This window comes from Pholis gunnellus (genome assembly GCF_910591455.1).
Source record: "Pholis gunnellus genome assembly, chromosome: 11".
Lineage (NCBI taxonomy): Eukaryota > Metazoa > Chordata > Actinopteri > Perciformes > Pholidae > Pholis > Pholis gunnellus.
The window spans coordinates 16,454,183-16,471,990 of record NC_136538.1 but is presented as its reverse complement, the minus strand read 5'-3'; the positions used below and the strand labels follow the sequence as shown (position 1 = coordinate 16,471,990).

Sequence of the window (17,808 nt, the reverse complement as noted above, 5' to 3'; positions counted from 1 at the left end):
TAATATCGCAGTTAAATTAATTAAATAGATAAATAGTTCATTGGTACCTGAGTGAGGACAACAAAGCACCTTTTAGAGGCGTAGCACCGAGGTGGGATGTCAGCCCCCTTTCACTAGAAACTCTGTGAAACTTCAGACTGTCCAAAAGCTCTTACAGAGTCCCAGTAATTAGTGCAAATAAAGAAAGTCTCCGTCTGTTGGCGTGAGATCTACTCGTCCGTGACGTCAAGAGCTCAGCAGTCCTCATGTCTTTGGTGGTCTGTAGGGCAACATTGGCACAGGTCTGAAACGAAAGCATCGCAGTAAAGACAAAACGTTACATAACTGTGTGTTAATTCAATCAGCAACACATGCATGATTTCTATTAGCACAAGGCTCGAGCAGTGTAATAAAGCTATCACGTCTCATGCATGACAACGTGTTTCATAAACCAGGATACGCTGCAAATGATCCGATCTTAAGTCGCTGAAGAGTGCTTCTCTGATTAGTCTTTTTAACCACATGGTGTGGCGCAAAAGAGGTTAAAAAAATAAAACAACCTGAGTAAACTAAAGCACTCCCAACTGCATGGATGAAGTTGTGAATATCCGGCAAAACACTTCACATACAGCGTGCGAGCAAATAGGAATTTAACGAGTGTCTCGAGAGCCTCAAACTTGATGAGATCGAAGGGAAAACACATGAGGAGATTCACAAGTGTCCCTCATGCTCACGATGGTCCTTCATTTAGGCTTTAATGGCAAAATAACTCCATCAGCGATGCAGTGATTCCTCTTGTGCACCAGGTGCCAAACATGGTGCAAGTAACATGGACTCGTAAACCATCACGTTCACAGATGAAGATGAAGCCAACAATGCATGGTGTTCCGTGTGTGAATAGGGACATGGGATACGTGTCCCGTAGCACTGACCTGCTGGGTAAAGGGATGGTTGGTGGAGGCCTGGGCACAGTGGGGATGGGTATGGGGAGGGGTCTGGTTCCCGGGACGTGGACCCGAACACTGTGACTCAGCCGAGAGCGCCTCCCCAGCGGGTCTGCAGGTAGGGGTTTCTGGGGTGGACTGGGCTTCTCAAAGTCCTGAAGAAGAAAGTCAAAAATAGTCCATCAGGTCAACGCTATATACAGTATGTGCTCATTTTAATGCGTCTATAGAATGAAAGAGAACAGTGTTGTCCTGTTGTCAACAATCCAACATTTACCACATAGAGGCGCATGATTAAGCGCGTGTCTTGAGGAACGAGAGACTTGTTTTCTAATTAACTGATTTCAAATGCAGATTAAAACCTGTATGAAATCATTATTGGAGCAGCATTTTAAAAACTCCTCATTTGCCAACTCATATTCATTTTGAAAAAAAACAAGACAAATCACATTCCTCTTATCGTGAGACGCATTCTAAGGAAACCTGAAACGTATATCATGTCACCTTCTGCCTCCCTTTGAATATGGATTAGCTGTATAGCAGCTATCTGGAGACAAAGACAGACATGTTTCACTAGAGGGCACTGTGTTATCAGTTTCCTCTCTGAATCCCCAGAGCAGACACCAGATAAATCCCAAACCTCCTCCTCCTCCTCCTCTTGTCTCCTCCGCCACCTCTGTGGCAGTGCTGTGTGAGTGTAGAAGGTTATCTGCATGAGGTGCCATCATGTGTTACTAATCTACAGCAAGGAGGCGAGGCAGTGATAAAATCTGCTACCAGCTACTGTCACACACGCGTAACACATATGCACAAGACCCCCCCACACACACACACACACCACAACACACCAGGAGCACATGGACAAAAGTAAAATAACATGCACACACACACACACAGAGAGAGAGAGAGAGAGTGTTCCACATCATGCATGGGTGAGACTTACAGAACTGGAAGTTTTAAAAAAATTCATGAGTGCAGTCAAGACGTGACTGACTTTGTCACATCAACATGCAGCCTTATGGTTATAAACCTCAGAGTGTTCAGTGCTGTGACCCAGCAGAACTACGCATTGAGGTAACGTGTAACATATTTATTCACTATATAGACAAAAGGAATGGAGACACTCTTGTTCACATACTTGTGTGGTTTGGGTCCTTTGCTTCCAATTAAAAGGTCAATCTCAGTGCTCAAAGCAAGCGGTGATATTTGAGACAGTAGCGTTGTGCTTCTGTGGCCACCCTGTCTGGTTTCAACACGACGGTATCTTCCTACACCACACACGGTGCAAAAGACAGACAGCCCTGACCACCACGCCGTCCAACACCTTAGTGATGACTTGGATATCTGCTATAGCAGAGAGTCACACACACACATATGTGGGCGCAGTGTTTGGGTCTCTTCATTCTTTTGGCCATGTATGTCAGGTTCAAATAATAATCAATAATCAAATAATAATCAAATCAGGACAGACAATAATGGCTTTTTTCTTTATTGATTAATCTGCTGTTATTTTCTCGATTTAACCGTTTTGGTTTTGGTCTGTAAACTGTCAGAAAATTGCCAAACTTCCCCACAGCCTGAGCTGAAATCCCCAGATTGTTTTGTCTGACCAACAGTCCTGAATCAAAGAGTTCATTTTAATTATCACAGAGGACGAAGAAAACCAGCAGAAATTGACATTTGAGCAGTCAGAACAAGATCAATTTGCTTTTTCTTAAATTATCAATTGATAATCCAAAAAGTTGCCTTTTCATTTTTTTTCCGATTGACTAACCGACCAATTGTTTCAGTTGTAAACAAATACAGTCACGGATGTCACAAATTAAGCAATAACTTGAGACATAACATATTTAAAGGCTACAAAGTATCACACTATAATCATTTATATGTCTACTTGTAGTTATTAAAACAACAAGGGCAACAATTCACTTATGCCAGAATATTCATTAGCTAAGGTGCGCTGTAGTAGCCTTTTTACTGAGAGAACTACTTTTACCGACTCAAAGCTCTCTTCGCACATCGGCCTGAAGCTCTTCGGATGCAGCTAGAAACACGAGATGCCCCACAGAGGTAGAAACGTTACGACGCTTTAATCAGACAGAGCTTCGTTCACGGCTTAGCAGGATTGTTGTGCTCTGAATCTGCATCGCAGCCCCACGTGGATACTGTTCCTACTTGTTGAGAAAGTGTGTTTCACGTACAAGTGAAACCAACAGAGCATCTCACAGACGGTTTAGTTTAAGTGAAGAATAACTCCCCCAGAAACACACAGAAGCACGGAAGAAAAAAGACAAAAGATGTAAATGGACAGATGCATCCACTCAAACGCAACAATAACCCAGGACCCGTGTGCATTCTAATGCCGCCGTTGGCAGAACAACTTCCCGCTGTAACTGGTATTCCCGGCGGTGTTCCCATGTCTTAATTCAAAATGAAAGATTGCACTGTCCTCTTCGGCTTGAGGAAGACCTGCGAGCCTCGGGCCGACGAGCACCTTTTAAAAACCCTCCAGAGGAACGGAGACATGTGTGCTCGTCTGGCAAAAAGCAAAGCTATTTTTCTGCGTTCCTGAACGGATAACATTTTGGAAAGGCAGGGTTATTTTCCCCCCCTCCTCGACAGTGCGATGAACCTGAAGAGGGTTCGAGCTTGTTTGCTTCACATGCGTTTCACTCTACAGGTATCTGATATGTATTCTTTTTAGGATAATAACGAACAGGTCTGTTTGTGAAGATTCTCATCTCCCACTCTGTTTTCATGCACTGCCTCATTGTCACAGATGCAGGATCGAATTTATTCCCCTGGAAACAGCTCAACATTAATGGGGTGCAATTGGGACACAGAATAGCTGCAATTTTTGGAATTATAAAAAAAGAAGAAGAAAGAGACATATTGGCACAGACAGCGGGGGGAGGGTTGTGTCAAGTATTACAATGAGCTTGTAATGCACTTTCTGTTGCAGGATTGATGTCCAGTACGTCCTTGCTGGGCCGGTGATTAAATCTCTACAGAACCATCTCCTCTGTTTCTGACCTACAGGTGCCATCTCCACTCGCTCCATCTGTTCCATTACAGCGGAATGATCCAACAGATATTAGCAGGTAGCGGAGGTTTATTGTTTTGGCAGGTCAGCTAGCAGCGGCCTCTCAGCTAAAGTGCATCTTCAGTTGGCACACGTTCATATCAGTCGAGGTGGATATGGGTCCCACTAAACCATCCAGAACTGGACGTGATACCGGGTGTTTCTGCTGCTCAGTGAAGTCACTCTCCCTCTGTGTGCTGTAATCACAGATTCTCTGTACTTTGTTGACAAAGCAAAGTCAGCAGCTTTCGCCCTTTAGTGCACGAGAGCGTTACCCACTTGCTGACTAATGGCCGCCGGCAGTTACAGCTGATAACGCCGCCTTCGACCGAATTTCACCTTCTTTGGGCCTCAGTTATTCAAATGCAACATTCTTAGAAGTTCGGAGGGAAATTACTTATTTGATGCAACTGCTAACAATTCATTAATTATCTGAAATGTGCCAAGACAAATCTAAACTGTAACTAGTAACTCCAGCTGTAAATAAATGTAGTGAACTAAAGTGTAGCCTCCAAAAGTATAAAACAGCAGAAAATGGAAATACTCAAGTTAAGTACAAGTACCTCAGAATTGTGCTTAAGTACAATACCTTAGTTAGTTTTCACCTCGGCTGCTGCTCACCTGAATGAATAACCTTGGAGGTAGGAGGGTTTGATCACCTTCTAAGTCCTTCATGCTATTGCTTTACATCTGGGATTATGTTCTGCTCTTTGTCCAACAGAGAGGAAGTGTCTCATCGCAAAGCCAAAGTCTTCCTCTTTTGTTAAAGCGGCACGCGTCTGTCGATGTTTCCGAGCACCCTGCTGCGGCTCCGACATCCAACACACCTCCCGTAGCTGCGCCGGTACATTATGTCAGGATTTGGATGCACCACCAAATCCACCAGACGGATGGATTTACTATCCCCACCGCATCCGATACTGCTGGCTCAGCAGAAAGCAGCGCCTTTACTCAGGAGCTGGGTCACAGGGAAGGAGACGGATTGAATTTTGTTGTCGATATGTTGGGAGAGCGAGCCGACCGCAGTGCAGAAAAGCAGCGAGTTTCTCCGTATCCTACGCTTTGCTACAACCTTTAAAAAGGTGGCTAAGCAAGTTTTAGACCATTAAATGCAATTTGCATATCTTTATTTTATACATTACTGCAGAACGTTTTGTAAGAGTACATTTTCAGATGGATTTCCTACCTTCCATTTCACCCCATTGGTTTCTGTTAATTTCAGAGACTTAAAAATGACAAAGATCATCCATCACAGAGAGCATTTCTTATTTATTACTTTCATGTTGGAATGAAAGAGTGTCCTTAAATGCACCACCGAGGATTGCTCAGCAGGTTGATTTTCATACTTTATTCAATCAAAATAAAAGTGATGGTTGCCTGTAATATAGTGTAGAACATCATTAAGAAACCTGTGGCATGGTTTAGAAACGGGTCAGGAGTAATCTAGAGTAAAATATACACAGCTTGAGCTATTTTAATGGGCTAAGCCACATCCGCATGGTCCATTAAAGCTGTGGAAAACATCAAAATAAAGTCCCATATTGAAATATTAAAAGACAATTTAAAGTAAAAGCTACCAACTTTGTAGGATTCAGGAACTCTTGACTCAAACAAACCTGGTCCACTCTGTAGGATGACTGCTGGCGTGGCAGACTGAGAAAAGGTGGCACTCGAGGTGCTGAGAGAGACGCGTGGGCGGGCGGGACCCTGTGGTGGACCGGGAGAGGAAGCAGAGTGGGCTGGCCGACACTCAGGGACACCGGCATGGGCTGGCTGATGTGTAAGGGCTGGTAGAAGGGCAGCCTGCGGAGGCTGTGAGAGTGGAAGTTGTGCGGGGGGAGAAGAGGTTCTGCGCTCAGGAAGGACGGCTGAAAAGAGGACGAGAGGAAGTTATTTTCGGCAGCTCCGGGCAGCTATGAGTTATCTGTTGTGGCAGCAGTACAGAAGCTTTTGTCACAGGTGTTACTAGTAAAGTTAACAATCTCTGTTGTAGTCGAGCGTCCCGGTACGCCATGACAGTGTGACGAGTAGCTCGCATGCACAATACTAGGACGCTCGGGCCTTGTTATCCTCTGGTCTATTCATCCTGTCTTACTGTCTTTTGTTCCCTTTTTGGATCGGGTCTCTTTTAAAGAAAGTATTTTGGACGTCCTGTTCTGGTAGGTTTTTCAAAAAAAGTTGCGAATCAGTGAAGACTTCTAACTTTAAGAAGTCAAACGAGCCTCTGGGGAATTGTGATGGACGCTTTTCACTCTTTTCTGACAACGTATAGAACACATTCTGAATATCAGATGAACCAAACAAATAACCAACACATTTATGGTCATGAAGAAAATCTATCGTTGCAGCCCTAGTCTGTGATTGTAGTGCAGGCATAACAAAGTAAAACTCCCCTTCAGTCACACAGCTCTCATTAGTGTGAAATAGCTGAAGTCAGAAACAGTGATAAAACTGGAGAACAGCTTATTAGATATGACGTTCTGGAATTGTAAAAGCCAGAGTCTGAGCAGCTGTTACCTCTCCGCTCCAGAACAAATGAATAACGCCTAAAATGGCCAGAAAGGATTTGGCTGGTGGACAACACACACACACACACACACACCTACACACGCACACACACACACACCCACACGTGCTCTAAGAGGAATGTTGAGTGACATCTGGACATCAGCGAGTGGCTGAAGCTGTCACCATAATAAGAACAGAAAGGCTGTTTTTCTGGTGGACAGAATACTAATCATCATGAACTGGATGAACGTCTAAGCTCAACTATCATAACAAATAGAACTTGTATACAGAGTTGCTGCAGAAATCACTTCCACATGCACACACTCGTGGATATAAATGCCTTAGTCTTGTCACGTACATATAAATGAAAGTTAATCTTCCGTTGTGCTTATCATTTCCAACAAACAAATCAAGACCTACCTTCTTGCTCCGCCTGAATCAATCAGCTCTGCTCATTAAAACAATCTTTATCGCACACAGCGCATTAAAGAGGCTCAAATAACAACATCCTGAGTCTCATTTAAATGGAGCGATCGCTCAATTACAGTTCCTGTGCCTCCTGTCAACAAAAGTGCTGTAATTAATATTTCTCAGAGAAAGATATATATATATATATATATATATATATATATATACAGTGAGGCTGAATCAATTACCCGAAATCTTGTTTTGTGAAAAAGCCTGGAAGCATGACAGCTCTAAACCAGAGCTTGGAGGTTGGCGATCCAATAGTGTGTGATTATGAAATAAATCTAATCAAATGGGCAGACAAACACACACATATGCAGCGAATATACGGCTGTCTATGAAGATAAAGTAACCGGCGATACACATTACTGCAGCAACAGATATTTTCACCTTATAAATGTTGGCTCCAGAGGGTTTGGGTGGAGGCTTGCGCTGCGGGGTGGGTCTGTACACGGACTGAGTCCTGATGGGGCTGGTCGGCCTGTTGGCCTCCACAGATCTAGAAGAAGAACAGAAGTGCTGGTGTCATGTGTTTGTTTTCATGTTGCTCACTTGTTTCTTACCTTAAACATTCCAGCTATATTTAGATTACATTTCTGGTATATTCACAAAGTTTAACTGTGATGAAAAATACACATTTTTGTTTTTCTCAAAAAGAAATCTTGAAAATATAGGCCTGTTTCTCCCCCATGTTTAAAATGTTGCTCATGAATAAGAAATGAAAAGCTTCAGTAAAAACAACATTTGGATCAGGTGACCGTTGGTTGGCCACTGTCAATCAAATGTGATGAACTCATCACACGGTCCGAATGACTAGCTGGGCTTTCCAGCATTAAACTCTTCATAGACGTTATCTAATGATGTTTTTTCCAACTTTACCTTTGATCCATGCTTATTTAGTCACAAATAGTTCATGTGATAGAGAAAAACATAAATGACATGTTTTTAGAGGCTTTAAAAGGCTCAAACTATTTATCTTTTACTGTATACATTTATATGTTAATATGCTATTAATGTAATTATAATCACGACTTTAACTGTTGTGTTTCTCAGCTGATCATAATTGAAACTACAGGCTTGTTTAGATATATAGAAAGTATCAATGAAGTGAAGATAAGACGTAGCAGCCAAACTGTAAGATGTTGCTTCCAGGAAAAAGGTTAGTGAGCTACAGCACTAAAATAATGTAACAATTTAACTTTAAAACAAGACAGCAGGAGCAAGAACTGAACATTAAGTGTTAATCCGATAATCTAACTTTCTGAACAGCCGCTCCACGCGACACTGAGCCCCAATCGCGCCTCACTAGCTCTTTGTTTTGTGTCGTGAAGAGTCGGGTCACCTGAATTTCTCCAAGGTGCTCTTCTTGTTGGCGAAGAGGAGGCGCAGCAGAGTCTTCCTCCTCAGAAAGATGACGATGACGGTCACCAGAAGGCTGACCAGGGTGACCAGGATTGCCACAGTAATGACCACACTGTCGGCTGATGCCATATATGACAACACGCACATTAATACACACACACGCACATCTACAGCACAGAATGAAAGGACACAACGCAAAGGCTGTTACCACTGGGCCACAGTCAGCAGCACAGTTTGTGATTCAAATCACTCCAAGGACTGAAACTCATTTTCTTTCTCTTTCAAAGCTACGGACTGCACACAGGGTAATGCATCGCTGGGTGGAAGGGGAGTTGTGTTATTATAGGAAAGTCACATTCCAGTCCAAAACACACATCAATCCAGTATTGACTTGGCAAGAAAGTGATGTCTAGATGAGTGAGGACAGAAATGAAATTGTCCACATTACCTGCCAGTCTCATTGGCCCGCTGTCAATGCTACCACCGAAGCCCGCTTCCTCGCAGAACGGCGGGGCCCTGTGTGCCTCACAGTGGCAGTTCTTCTTGTTGTTGCACACCTGCAAACAAGGCAGTTTTGTCGTATATTACATACTATATTGATACTCCTTTTGTCCTGCATAAAATAGCGCGGAAAGGCATTTGTATTCCTACCGGCTAAACTCCAGATATACATGATGTATGGTTCTATCCGTAAGTAACACGAATAAAACTGAATTGGTTTATTTTTCATGGATAAACCACTCTCGTTCAGTTAGTCTAAGTGGCTTCCAATATGAGGGGACACTGGCTCTGCAAGAGTCATAATAGATAAAACATGTTGCATGGGAGAGTCCATCCCGCAAAGCCTCGGGGTCTCCAGTGCAGAAGTTTCGGTCCAGGAGGATTCCCCCGGTGAAGTAAAGCAGTGCAGCTGTCAGTCGGAGGGAGGACGGAGGGAGGACGGAGGGGGACGGCAGTGCAGGGGGAGTTGTACGGCTGTGGGGGGGGGGGGGGGTTACATTTAGCACAGACGTGCAGTCAAGTGCCTTCACTTGCCTCCTGGCCATGGACACTCCTTCACCGGGTGACGGGGTTAAGAAGCACTTGGGGGGGCTCACAGGGAGGTATGATTTTGAGTGTGTGTGTGTGTGTGTGAAGGGAAATGTTACAACAGTATAGAAAATATGAACAAGGAAACAATCTCTGGATAAACTCTAAATGTGAAATCACTAGTCATCTAATTCTTTAAAATCCTCTTGAACTACAGATGCATCCAAAAAACAAATATACAAAGACATTTTATATCAATCTATGCATATTTGTAAAAGTCATTTTTCCATGTGTGAGGATATCTAAATATATTTGAAATGTTAACTGCAATCAGTCGCTGATTACCGTATTAGATGACACACACACACACACACAGGCTCTGTCTTCAGTTCCTCATATCAACATCTTTTATAAATCAGAAAAGACGACACTTTTTGAAGATGTCTAGCTGATAAAAGCAACAAACATTCAGCAGATACTAATGCACTTGTCTACAGTCAATACATGCCTGGCAAGATAAATTGAGTTGCCTTGCAGGCAAACAACATTCTTTAAACCAAAGTAAATTCAGATAATCACTATTTTTCCAGTCAGGTCTCGTACTGTGAGGTGTTTGAGAAAATGACGGACAAATTGATTTGGGAGATATTTCTGCAGGGGGGGGGGGGAGATGCAGCTCATGTCCTCTCAATGGGAAACTATTTCTCTATACTTCAATTCTCTCGCAGAGTACTTTCTATGTGATTATTGTTATTGCGGCGAGCCCATCCACTGGCAGCATAACTACATTATTTTCTATTGACGGGACTCATTTGGTTCAAGGATAATATGAAAAAGCTGAAGAAACACACAATGTTTAGAATCACAGGTTTGGTTTCTCCTTGTATATAAGCTCTGCGCAGTAAACTGACGATGAAGATCAGAGTTTACCGTGAGCTAAACTAGCCCCCGGTGAGTGTTTCGATTCTGAAAGCTCAGCAACAAATTAAATAAAACATAAACGTACCCTCTGTTGATGTATTGATAAGAGAGAAGGGTGATCATTTCTTGGCAGGAAGTGTTACTTTTAGGCTGAACTACCAATTGCAGGTTCGTCCCTGCAGTGCTGCACTGTACAGCCAGAAGATGATGAACAACAGCTTAAGTAGAACATGAATGAAGCTGCTAAGTGGGATTGATTTGACCATCGTGGGACAATGAAGATCGATTGTACTAAAAAATAGGAGTATCTGCCATGACTCACAGGCCGTGAAGTAAATACACGGTTGCTCTGCTATTATGTGCAATTATATGGCAATAAAAGAGTCTTCAGAGTTGGTCAAACAGTGGCTAAATAGATAAACAGAGTTTCACAGGCTACAGTGTTTTATTCAACACAGATTATTAAGCTTGTGGATACTTTGCACTCACCCCACGTCCATTGCACTTCCCAGAGCACTCATGCACACCAAAGACACTGACATTCTGGCACCGGCGATTCAGGCACACCTTTAAAGAGGAAAGCATCATTAGGTATTCATAAGAGGCAGAGGATTTGAGAGCCAATAAAGACGAACACAAAAACTGAGAGGAAGTGTGAACCGTTGGATAATATCTCATATTTTACGTGCACGACTTTAGTAGACAATATGTTGCGAATCCCCTACAAACAAACAAAAACATAGAACTGGCAACGGTAGCTGTTGCTTTTATGTAGAAAATAAGGCCTGTATTAGGCAAAGCAGCTCTGAGCTTTCATCTTTCCACAGTTTGCCACTGCTGTGTGGGCCAAGCCAACGTAACGCCCTGATAAGCAAGGAAAATAGAAAGCCAACAAAGGTCCATGACAAAGACCCACCGGCAGGCCAGCAACATTTCTAGATAATGTGTGCAGCTCATTCACATTTTGCAGAGACAACCTGACCTGGCAACCGGCCCAAAGGCTTCTTAGCTCCAAGGGCAAGTCGCTTCAGGAAACGGACAAAGCGTATGAGGACTTGTAGGACTGTGAGACACCACAGATTGGTTCCGTAGTCTAAAGCTGAACAAGTCTGACAGCACGTTGTGTAAAAGTAGTTCTCTTTCTAGAATAGCACAGCCCTCACAAGGTCTGGTCAATCGTCCAGTGGTGAGAATTACTGAGGAGACACCATGTGTATCTGGACAGGTCCGGGCCCATGTGTCAACACTTGTGTAATATTTTCTGTGTTACAGGAAATGGGGAGAAAGGACAATGTCTTGCGCAACTGGATTTTAAAAATGTCCACCAGGGAGGTGTGTGGAGTATTTACTCCAACAACAGTTCACCTGGTACTATGAGGAAAGTATCAAGGCCAGTGAACACTTCATTACTGAAGTTCTGCACAGGGAAGCTAACTTCTAAAGTCTGCACAGCTGCTACAGAGTTGCTATAAAAAAAACGATGTTTATCTTTTTACTTATTGATATAAAACCGCAGAGGAAGTTGGTAACATTGCCCATACGAGCCTCATACCATACGCCCTCACGACCACTTGCCAATTTGCCATTGATGCAGGACTGAGAACAGATCTTGTAACCTCATATGGAGAGACAATTAAGGAGGCAAGTGCTCCAGGCCAAAGCTCTTTCTCTGCCTCATTCTTGGCAGAAAAAAGGGCCTTGCTGTCACTGGTGTGGTGAGAGAGTGTTTCTGAGGGCAGCACATAGAAGGAGAAACGTTGAGAGGCACAGCTAATAAAATAACGGGTTGCCATAAGGGTCTTGTCCAGCCCTCGGCATGACGTGTATATATGGATCACTGGATTCACTTGGGAGTTAACTTTATTAGCCCTTCTCTTTAGGAAGGGCAACCACTCTGTCCATGCCGTTGCTCTGTACTGCAGTACTCTTTACTCAGCATCCAAAGGAATATTACAATAGGCTCATACAGATATCAGCCTTTTAACGTGTCAAGAGGACAACTACTATAGCTGCATGCTGTGGTTACAGGGCAATACACAACAACGTAACAGCTACAGAAAGAGATTGCACAGTAACGAAGTGAGCAATCAGAAAATATATAAATTGAATATAAACACCTATTCATAGGTGAGTCTTGAGCAGCGTCCGTGCTACTTCAAAACAACCTCTTTAAAATGTCTCTTTACAAATGAAATGATAAACTGAGCACTCACCGTGCCGTCTCCGCACTTTGTACCAGCCAGCACCAGTCCAGGATCCGGCATGTCATCGCCCAGATAAACATGCGTTCCCCGACACAGAATGCGCCCTCCTTCCTGTAGCGGGATGTTGGTTTCGATGGAAACGGCGTTTGTTCCGATCACTGGCCGGTTGGCTCCTCCCTGGCACTGAATTTTACCACACTTTGCATCCCTGCATGAAACACACACAAACGGAAACACACACGCGCACAAACATTGGAAGGCACATTATAAAAACGCTTAATCAATTAAGCTTCACACATTAACGCCTGTCAATCACGGACAAAGATAAGTAACTGTACAGACTGATGAAAGACTGCTGAAGAGAGATGTAGTGCTTCAGTCCTCCGGTCATTAAAGCAATTACATCAGTTAGCAAAGAGCTTGATTACAGGGAGAAGGTCTTTAGAACAATTAGCCGACAAGAAAAGCGTGAAATTATTCATGAACGCTTTCCTAGACCGTAATAAGCTGCTATCTTCCTCAAATTACATTTCTCAGCCATGTAAACTTTTGTTTGAAGATCACATGTCAGATTCCACAACGTAATGAAGATTGCTAATGACACCACTTAAGCTAATCAGTTCCCTGCACCTCCACCACATCAGTGGAGCTGCAGAGTCTTACCTCGCATCACATTTGGCAAAAGAGCCTTTGGAGTCCTTCCCACAATTCCCGTAAGGATCCCCTGCAGAGTTGACTCTCTCGAAGCATATCCCAGGGGCCGGCTTGGCTCCTACACGTAAAACAAAAAAAATACAAAATATAACCACCGAAATGAAGTGAAGGATGTACACAGTCCATCTTATTGGCGGCCATTGATTTACCTGGTCCCCACAGGGTGATGCACTGTTGCTCGTGAGTCTGGCAGATGCCGTTGTAGCAGTAGCCTTCGACGCTGTGGCACGCGTGCCCGTCATGCAGATACACGTTGGCTGGGCAGTAAGGGTTGGCACCGGTACAAAACTCTGGCAGGTCACAGGAGTTACTGGTCTCCCGACACATGGTGCCAGCCGGTTTCAGCTGTGGACACATACAGTACAGTACAGTACAGTACAGTAAGCTCTTTCAGAGATAGAATCTGCAACATGACTGACTTTGTCTGTCTGTTAAAGTCAATGTCTTTGGTTCAGTGTTCTGTTCAGGACTGTTATGAATAAAGCAGCAATGCGGTATCTGTAATGGCATCCCATCAATCTTTTTTTGTGTTGTTTTATATCCACTGCTGATGTTATATTGTTTGGTGTTGACTTCCCACAGACGTAGCTCCACTGCAGAACTATTCGATACTTAATGACAATTTTCCAAAAAGAACACGCATAAAAATAAATGCATAACAATGGATTTACAATATTTACAGCTCTCATCTGTAGCATACAATTGGATTAGATTTGTTGTTTCTCCAAAAACTACACACAATAGGTAAAGTACGATTCGGGATATCTTTAGTTTTGTATAACATTGCACTGGTTTTAGACTATTTTGTTTTTACATTATTTACTAAGTGTGGTTTCCAACATAATTTATGATTAAAATCATTTATCATAATTTTTAATTCATTATTCATTTTTGTATTAAGTGCAGGTAAGTTGCCTTAATATGTAAATCTGTATTGTATATAAAATGATACACAAGGGGACACTATTATGAGTTTTTTAATAACCTAACCGACATTTTAGAAAGTTTTGAATCTTGGAGTTGGGTTTTGCAATGAAAAATGGTTTGTGTAATATTCAGAGGAGAAGAAAAAGTAAAATTTCAGAACTTTTTCAGCTATGAAAATGTGAAAAGGGCATTCAAAATGGCATATCTGTGTATCTGCCCTTAACCGCTTGCAGGTCATCCAAAACGCTGCAGCCAGATTGCTCACCAGGACAAATCGACGGTCTCACATCACCCCCGTACTCCGATCTCTCCACTGGCTCCCTGTAGCTTTCAGGATACACTTCAAAATTCTCACCATCACTTACAGAGCACGTCGCGGTCAAGCTCCTGCATACGTAGCTGATCTTCTTCACCCCTATTCACCCGCCCGCACTCTCAGGTCAAACGCCTCAGGTCTTCTGTCAGTTCCACGTACACACTTTAAAACCCGTGGTGACCGAGCTTTTGTTTCAGTAGCACCGAGGCTGTGGAATGCTCTGCCGGCAACTCTACGCCTTGCAGATTTCTGAAAACATTTTTAAAAACCTGCTCAAAACGCACCTTTTCAGACTGGCGTTTGGGTAGCCCTGCTTTTAAAAAATTTTTTATTTTGTTTAGTTTGTATGTGTATATGTAAATTATTGGCCCTATGGCCACATTGTGTTTTTTATGCTTTTAAATTTCTGCTCTGTTAAGCACTTTGTGACTGTTTAGTCTGTGAAAAGCGCTGTATCAATACATTTCATTCATTCATTCATCAATTCATTGAGTGAGAAAGACTGCCTGCATGAAACGTCTTACCCTGCAGTCTTCACAGCACTGTCCGTGTGCACACACGGCGTCTCCCTTGAGGGTGCATGTGGTGGCATTGCAGCATGGGTTCATACATTCCTGGGATACGAGAAACAAAAACAAAATAGTTAACAACATGTGGACCCGATCACCGCTCAGGAGTTTCTCTCCCAGCTGTTTCCCTGTCAGATCAAGACTTCCAGGTCAAAGGAGCGGACTTCCTGTCCGGGGATCCCCGCCCATTCTTCTCTGACCCGGAGACCTTTGAATGAAGACATTTTTACCGAAGCACATGTGTTCTGGATTTGGGAATTCTGGAGACCTTTGGACTCAAAGAGGCGTGTGTGTAATGATGACCCATGCGGGGTTCAAATAGTGAGAAGCCATGAAGCAGAGGAGCAAACGATAGAAATTGTGTTTAGCAGTTGGGAGGGTGTGTGTTAAGATCTTCAGCTCTGATTTGATGTAGATAGTGGAAAACCTGTGGCAGAGTTGACTATTAGGGTATAGTGGACAGGGGCAGGAGTGGGATTTGAAAGCCCTTTAAGAGGCAGGGATTGTAGTCACTTCAACATAATGACAAGATCAGCTGGCTGCTGGCAGAAAGCGGAAAGAGGAGAGAGGATACATAAGGAGGAGTCGAAAGGGGAGTCATGCTTTAAAAGACTTCAGGGAGGGTGTTGCAATGTTTATCTTCTATTAGATGCCAAAACACATCAGCTTTGTTTTCCGAGTGGTTTCGCACACGGCACTATCACGCAGAACACAACCCTCACTAGCATTTATCTTCTCTCAGCGTGGCTGTTTCGCTCGTGGGGCTCTAAGGTAATGACACGATGCGTTGAAGGGCCGGGAACTGGAGGCAGCTGGCTTTGGAGGACGTCTAATTTTCTGTTGACGTGCGGTTTGGCTGTTTACCTCTTGGCCCTGACGTAAGCCTGTTGTTTAAAGAGGAGAGAAAAAGGTTGTTTCATCTCTCGGTTTAAGTGGGCCGGCAGAAAGAAAACAAGCAGGCCCTTTGAGGTAACACCGTGGAGGTTACGGAGGGGCAAGCAGGCGGAGACGGAGTGGGCAAATGTAAATCATACATTTGGTCCGTTGGTGGTCAAATGTAATGTCTGTCTGTCTGTCTGTCTGTCTGTCTGTCTGTCTGTCTGTCTGTCTGTCTGTCTGTCTGTCTGTCTGTCTGTCTGTCTGTCTGTCTTCGAATGGATTCAGATTTGAGAAGCATATAATCAATTTGGTCAATATGTGTCAGATGTAGAGCTCAAACAATCAATTAATCAGTCAAAAGTTTTAAAAAGTCGTTGCTGTTCAAGCAAAAATGCCAAATGTTCGGTGGTTCTAGCTTCTCAAATGAGAGGATTTGCTGTTTTTCTCTGTCTTATATCATCGTAAATTCCAATACATATTTAAAGGCTTTAAATGTTGAATGGACAAACGAGCATTTTTTTTAATCTAAAGTCTAAAATTCTCCAGGAACTCCATGAGCCTCAAGAGATTTTGAGTCTAGATATATTCATCATCAAATCTCCACACAGCTGCCTTGAGTGAGATCCGCTTCCTTCCCACACGGGATTCTCACTTCCCTTCCCTTCACCAAGGTGCCCTAACGCTGCGCGCGAGCCAGAAACAAAGTACGTGTGGGTGGATTCACGCATCGGAGCGTGCCCAGTTCTTTGGGTGGCACAGCCAAAGAAAGCTTATTTCAGCCTCGACCCGAGTACATTTGTGTTTGTTTCCTTTGTCACACAGTTGGACAGTGGTTTGATTAATGGGCCTTCAACAGGGGCGTGTGCCATCCAGCGTGGCAGCCTGTCAAAGCACTGCTCCGCACATGTCGGGAGACTGAGAGAAGGTGTGATGTAAATAAAACACATATAATGGAGGCCTCGGGTGATTTGCTGAGCTTTTAGGTTTTCTTTTTTTATGCCTTTAAGCCCAAAACCCAACGTCAATGTCAACAGAAAGTTCAACTTGAAGCTTGTTGTGGTTTGTTGGGGGCTCTGAGGGAACTGTTGAGACGTTCAGTGGTTCTGGATGATTGCTCACAGGACAGTTAGTGTTGTTTTCTTTAGACAACAGATTTCGTATGGGACGTATTAAGTTAGAAAAGTCCATGGTTGTATTCCTTTCTTCTTCAGATTTGAGTATTTATATATTGATTTGAGGGGGCGGTTTACTGTAAGTAGAAATGAGAACCATAATAAAAACCAGCCTTGTTTGTTTGGACCACCCATAGACTTCTTCTGAATCACATTAACTACACTTCGCTGACTCTTGAGTCACCAAAGACATGATATTGATTTTCTGAACTGCTTTTGTGTTTTAACTTTTGTTTATCCAGAAAAGGCATTTCCTGTGTTCCACACTGTTTCACATAGTAACACAGAGCTGCCCAGCGCTGCCCACAGAGTAGGAGACTGACCCACTCCACTGAACCACTGAAGCAAGTCAAGATGACGGCCTCTGGTCTCCGTCTTACCTCCGCCTCTCCGCAGTCACACTCTTCCCCCTCCTCCACGTAGCCGTTGCCGCACTTCTGGCCACCGTAGAGCACCTTGACCTCCGGCATGTTGTCCAGACACATGCCCACGCCTTTCTCCAGACTGGCAGCGAGGTCCTTCTTGCTGCACGTACTGAACACTGTTGGGAATGGGTACCTACGAGAAGAATGGAGGAACAAGGTTGACTGAAATGAAAGGCACGAAGAGACATGAAAAGACTGAATGGCGTGCTAAAGAAATCCTGCACCGTGTGCTTTTACCACAATGATTAGCCTGAACACGGACAAGGCTTTCAGTGGAACCTTTGTTCGATGTCAGCATTCAAGAGGCCT

General features: G+C 43.5%; 1 protein-coding gene across 1 annotated transcript in view; it reads right to left on the bottom strand.

The window, feature by feature from the left end:
- Positions 1-59: 59 nt before the first annotated feature.
- The window catches only part of adam12b (ADAM metallopeptidase domain 12b), a gene marked incomplete at its 5' end in the record, with an annotated part of 64,243 nt that continues 46,494 nt past the window's right edge, over positions 60-17,808 (bottom strand). The window contains 12 exons of the mRNA XM_079168977.1: positions 60-283; positions 912-1,078; positions 5,622-5,873; positions 7,372-7,480; positions 8,324-8,510; positions 8,792-8,900; positions 10,783-10,860; positions 12,507-12,705; positions 13,161-13,269; positions 13,361-13,556; positions 14,979-15,068; positions 17,455-17,632. Of these exons, the coding sequence (XP_079025103.1) occupies positions 244-283; positions 912-1,078; positions 5,622-5,873; positions 7,372-7,480; positions 8,324-8,510; positions 8,792-8,900; positions 10,783-10,860; positions 12,507-12,705; positions 13,161-13,269; positions 13,361-13,556; positions 14,979-15,068; positions 17,455-17,632 (1,714 nt within the window). The 3' untranslated portion in view covers positions 60-243. The remainder of the gene's footprint in view (positions 284-911; positions 1,079-5,621; positions 5,874-7,371; positions 7,481-8,323; positions 8,511-8,791; positions 8,901-10,782; positions 10,861-12,506; positions 12,706-13,160; positions 13,270-13,360; positions 13,557-14,978; positions 15,069-17,454; positions 17,633-17,808) is intronic.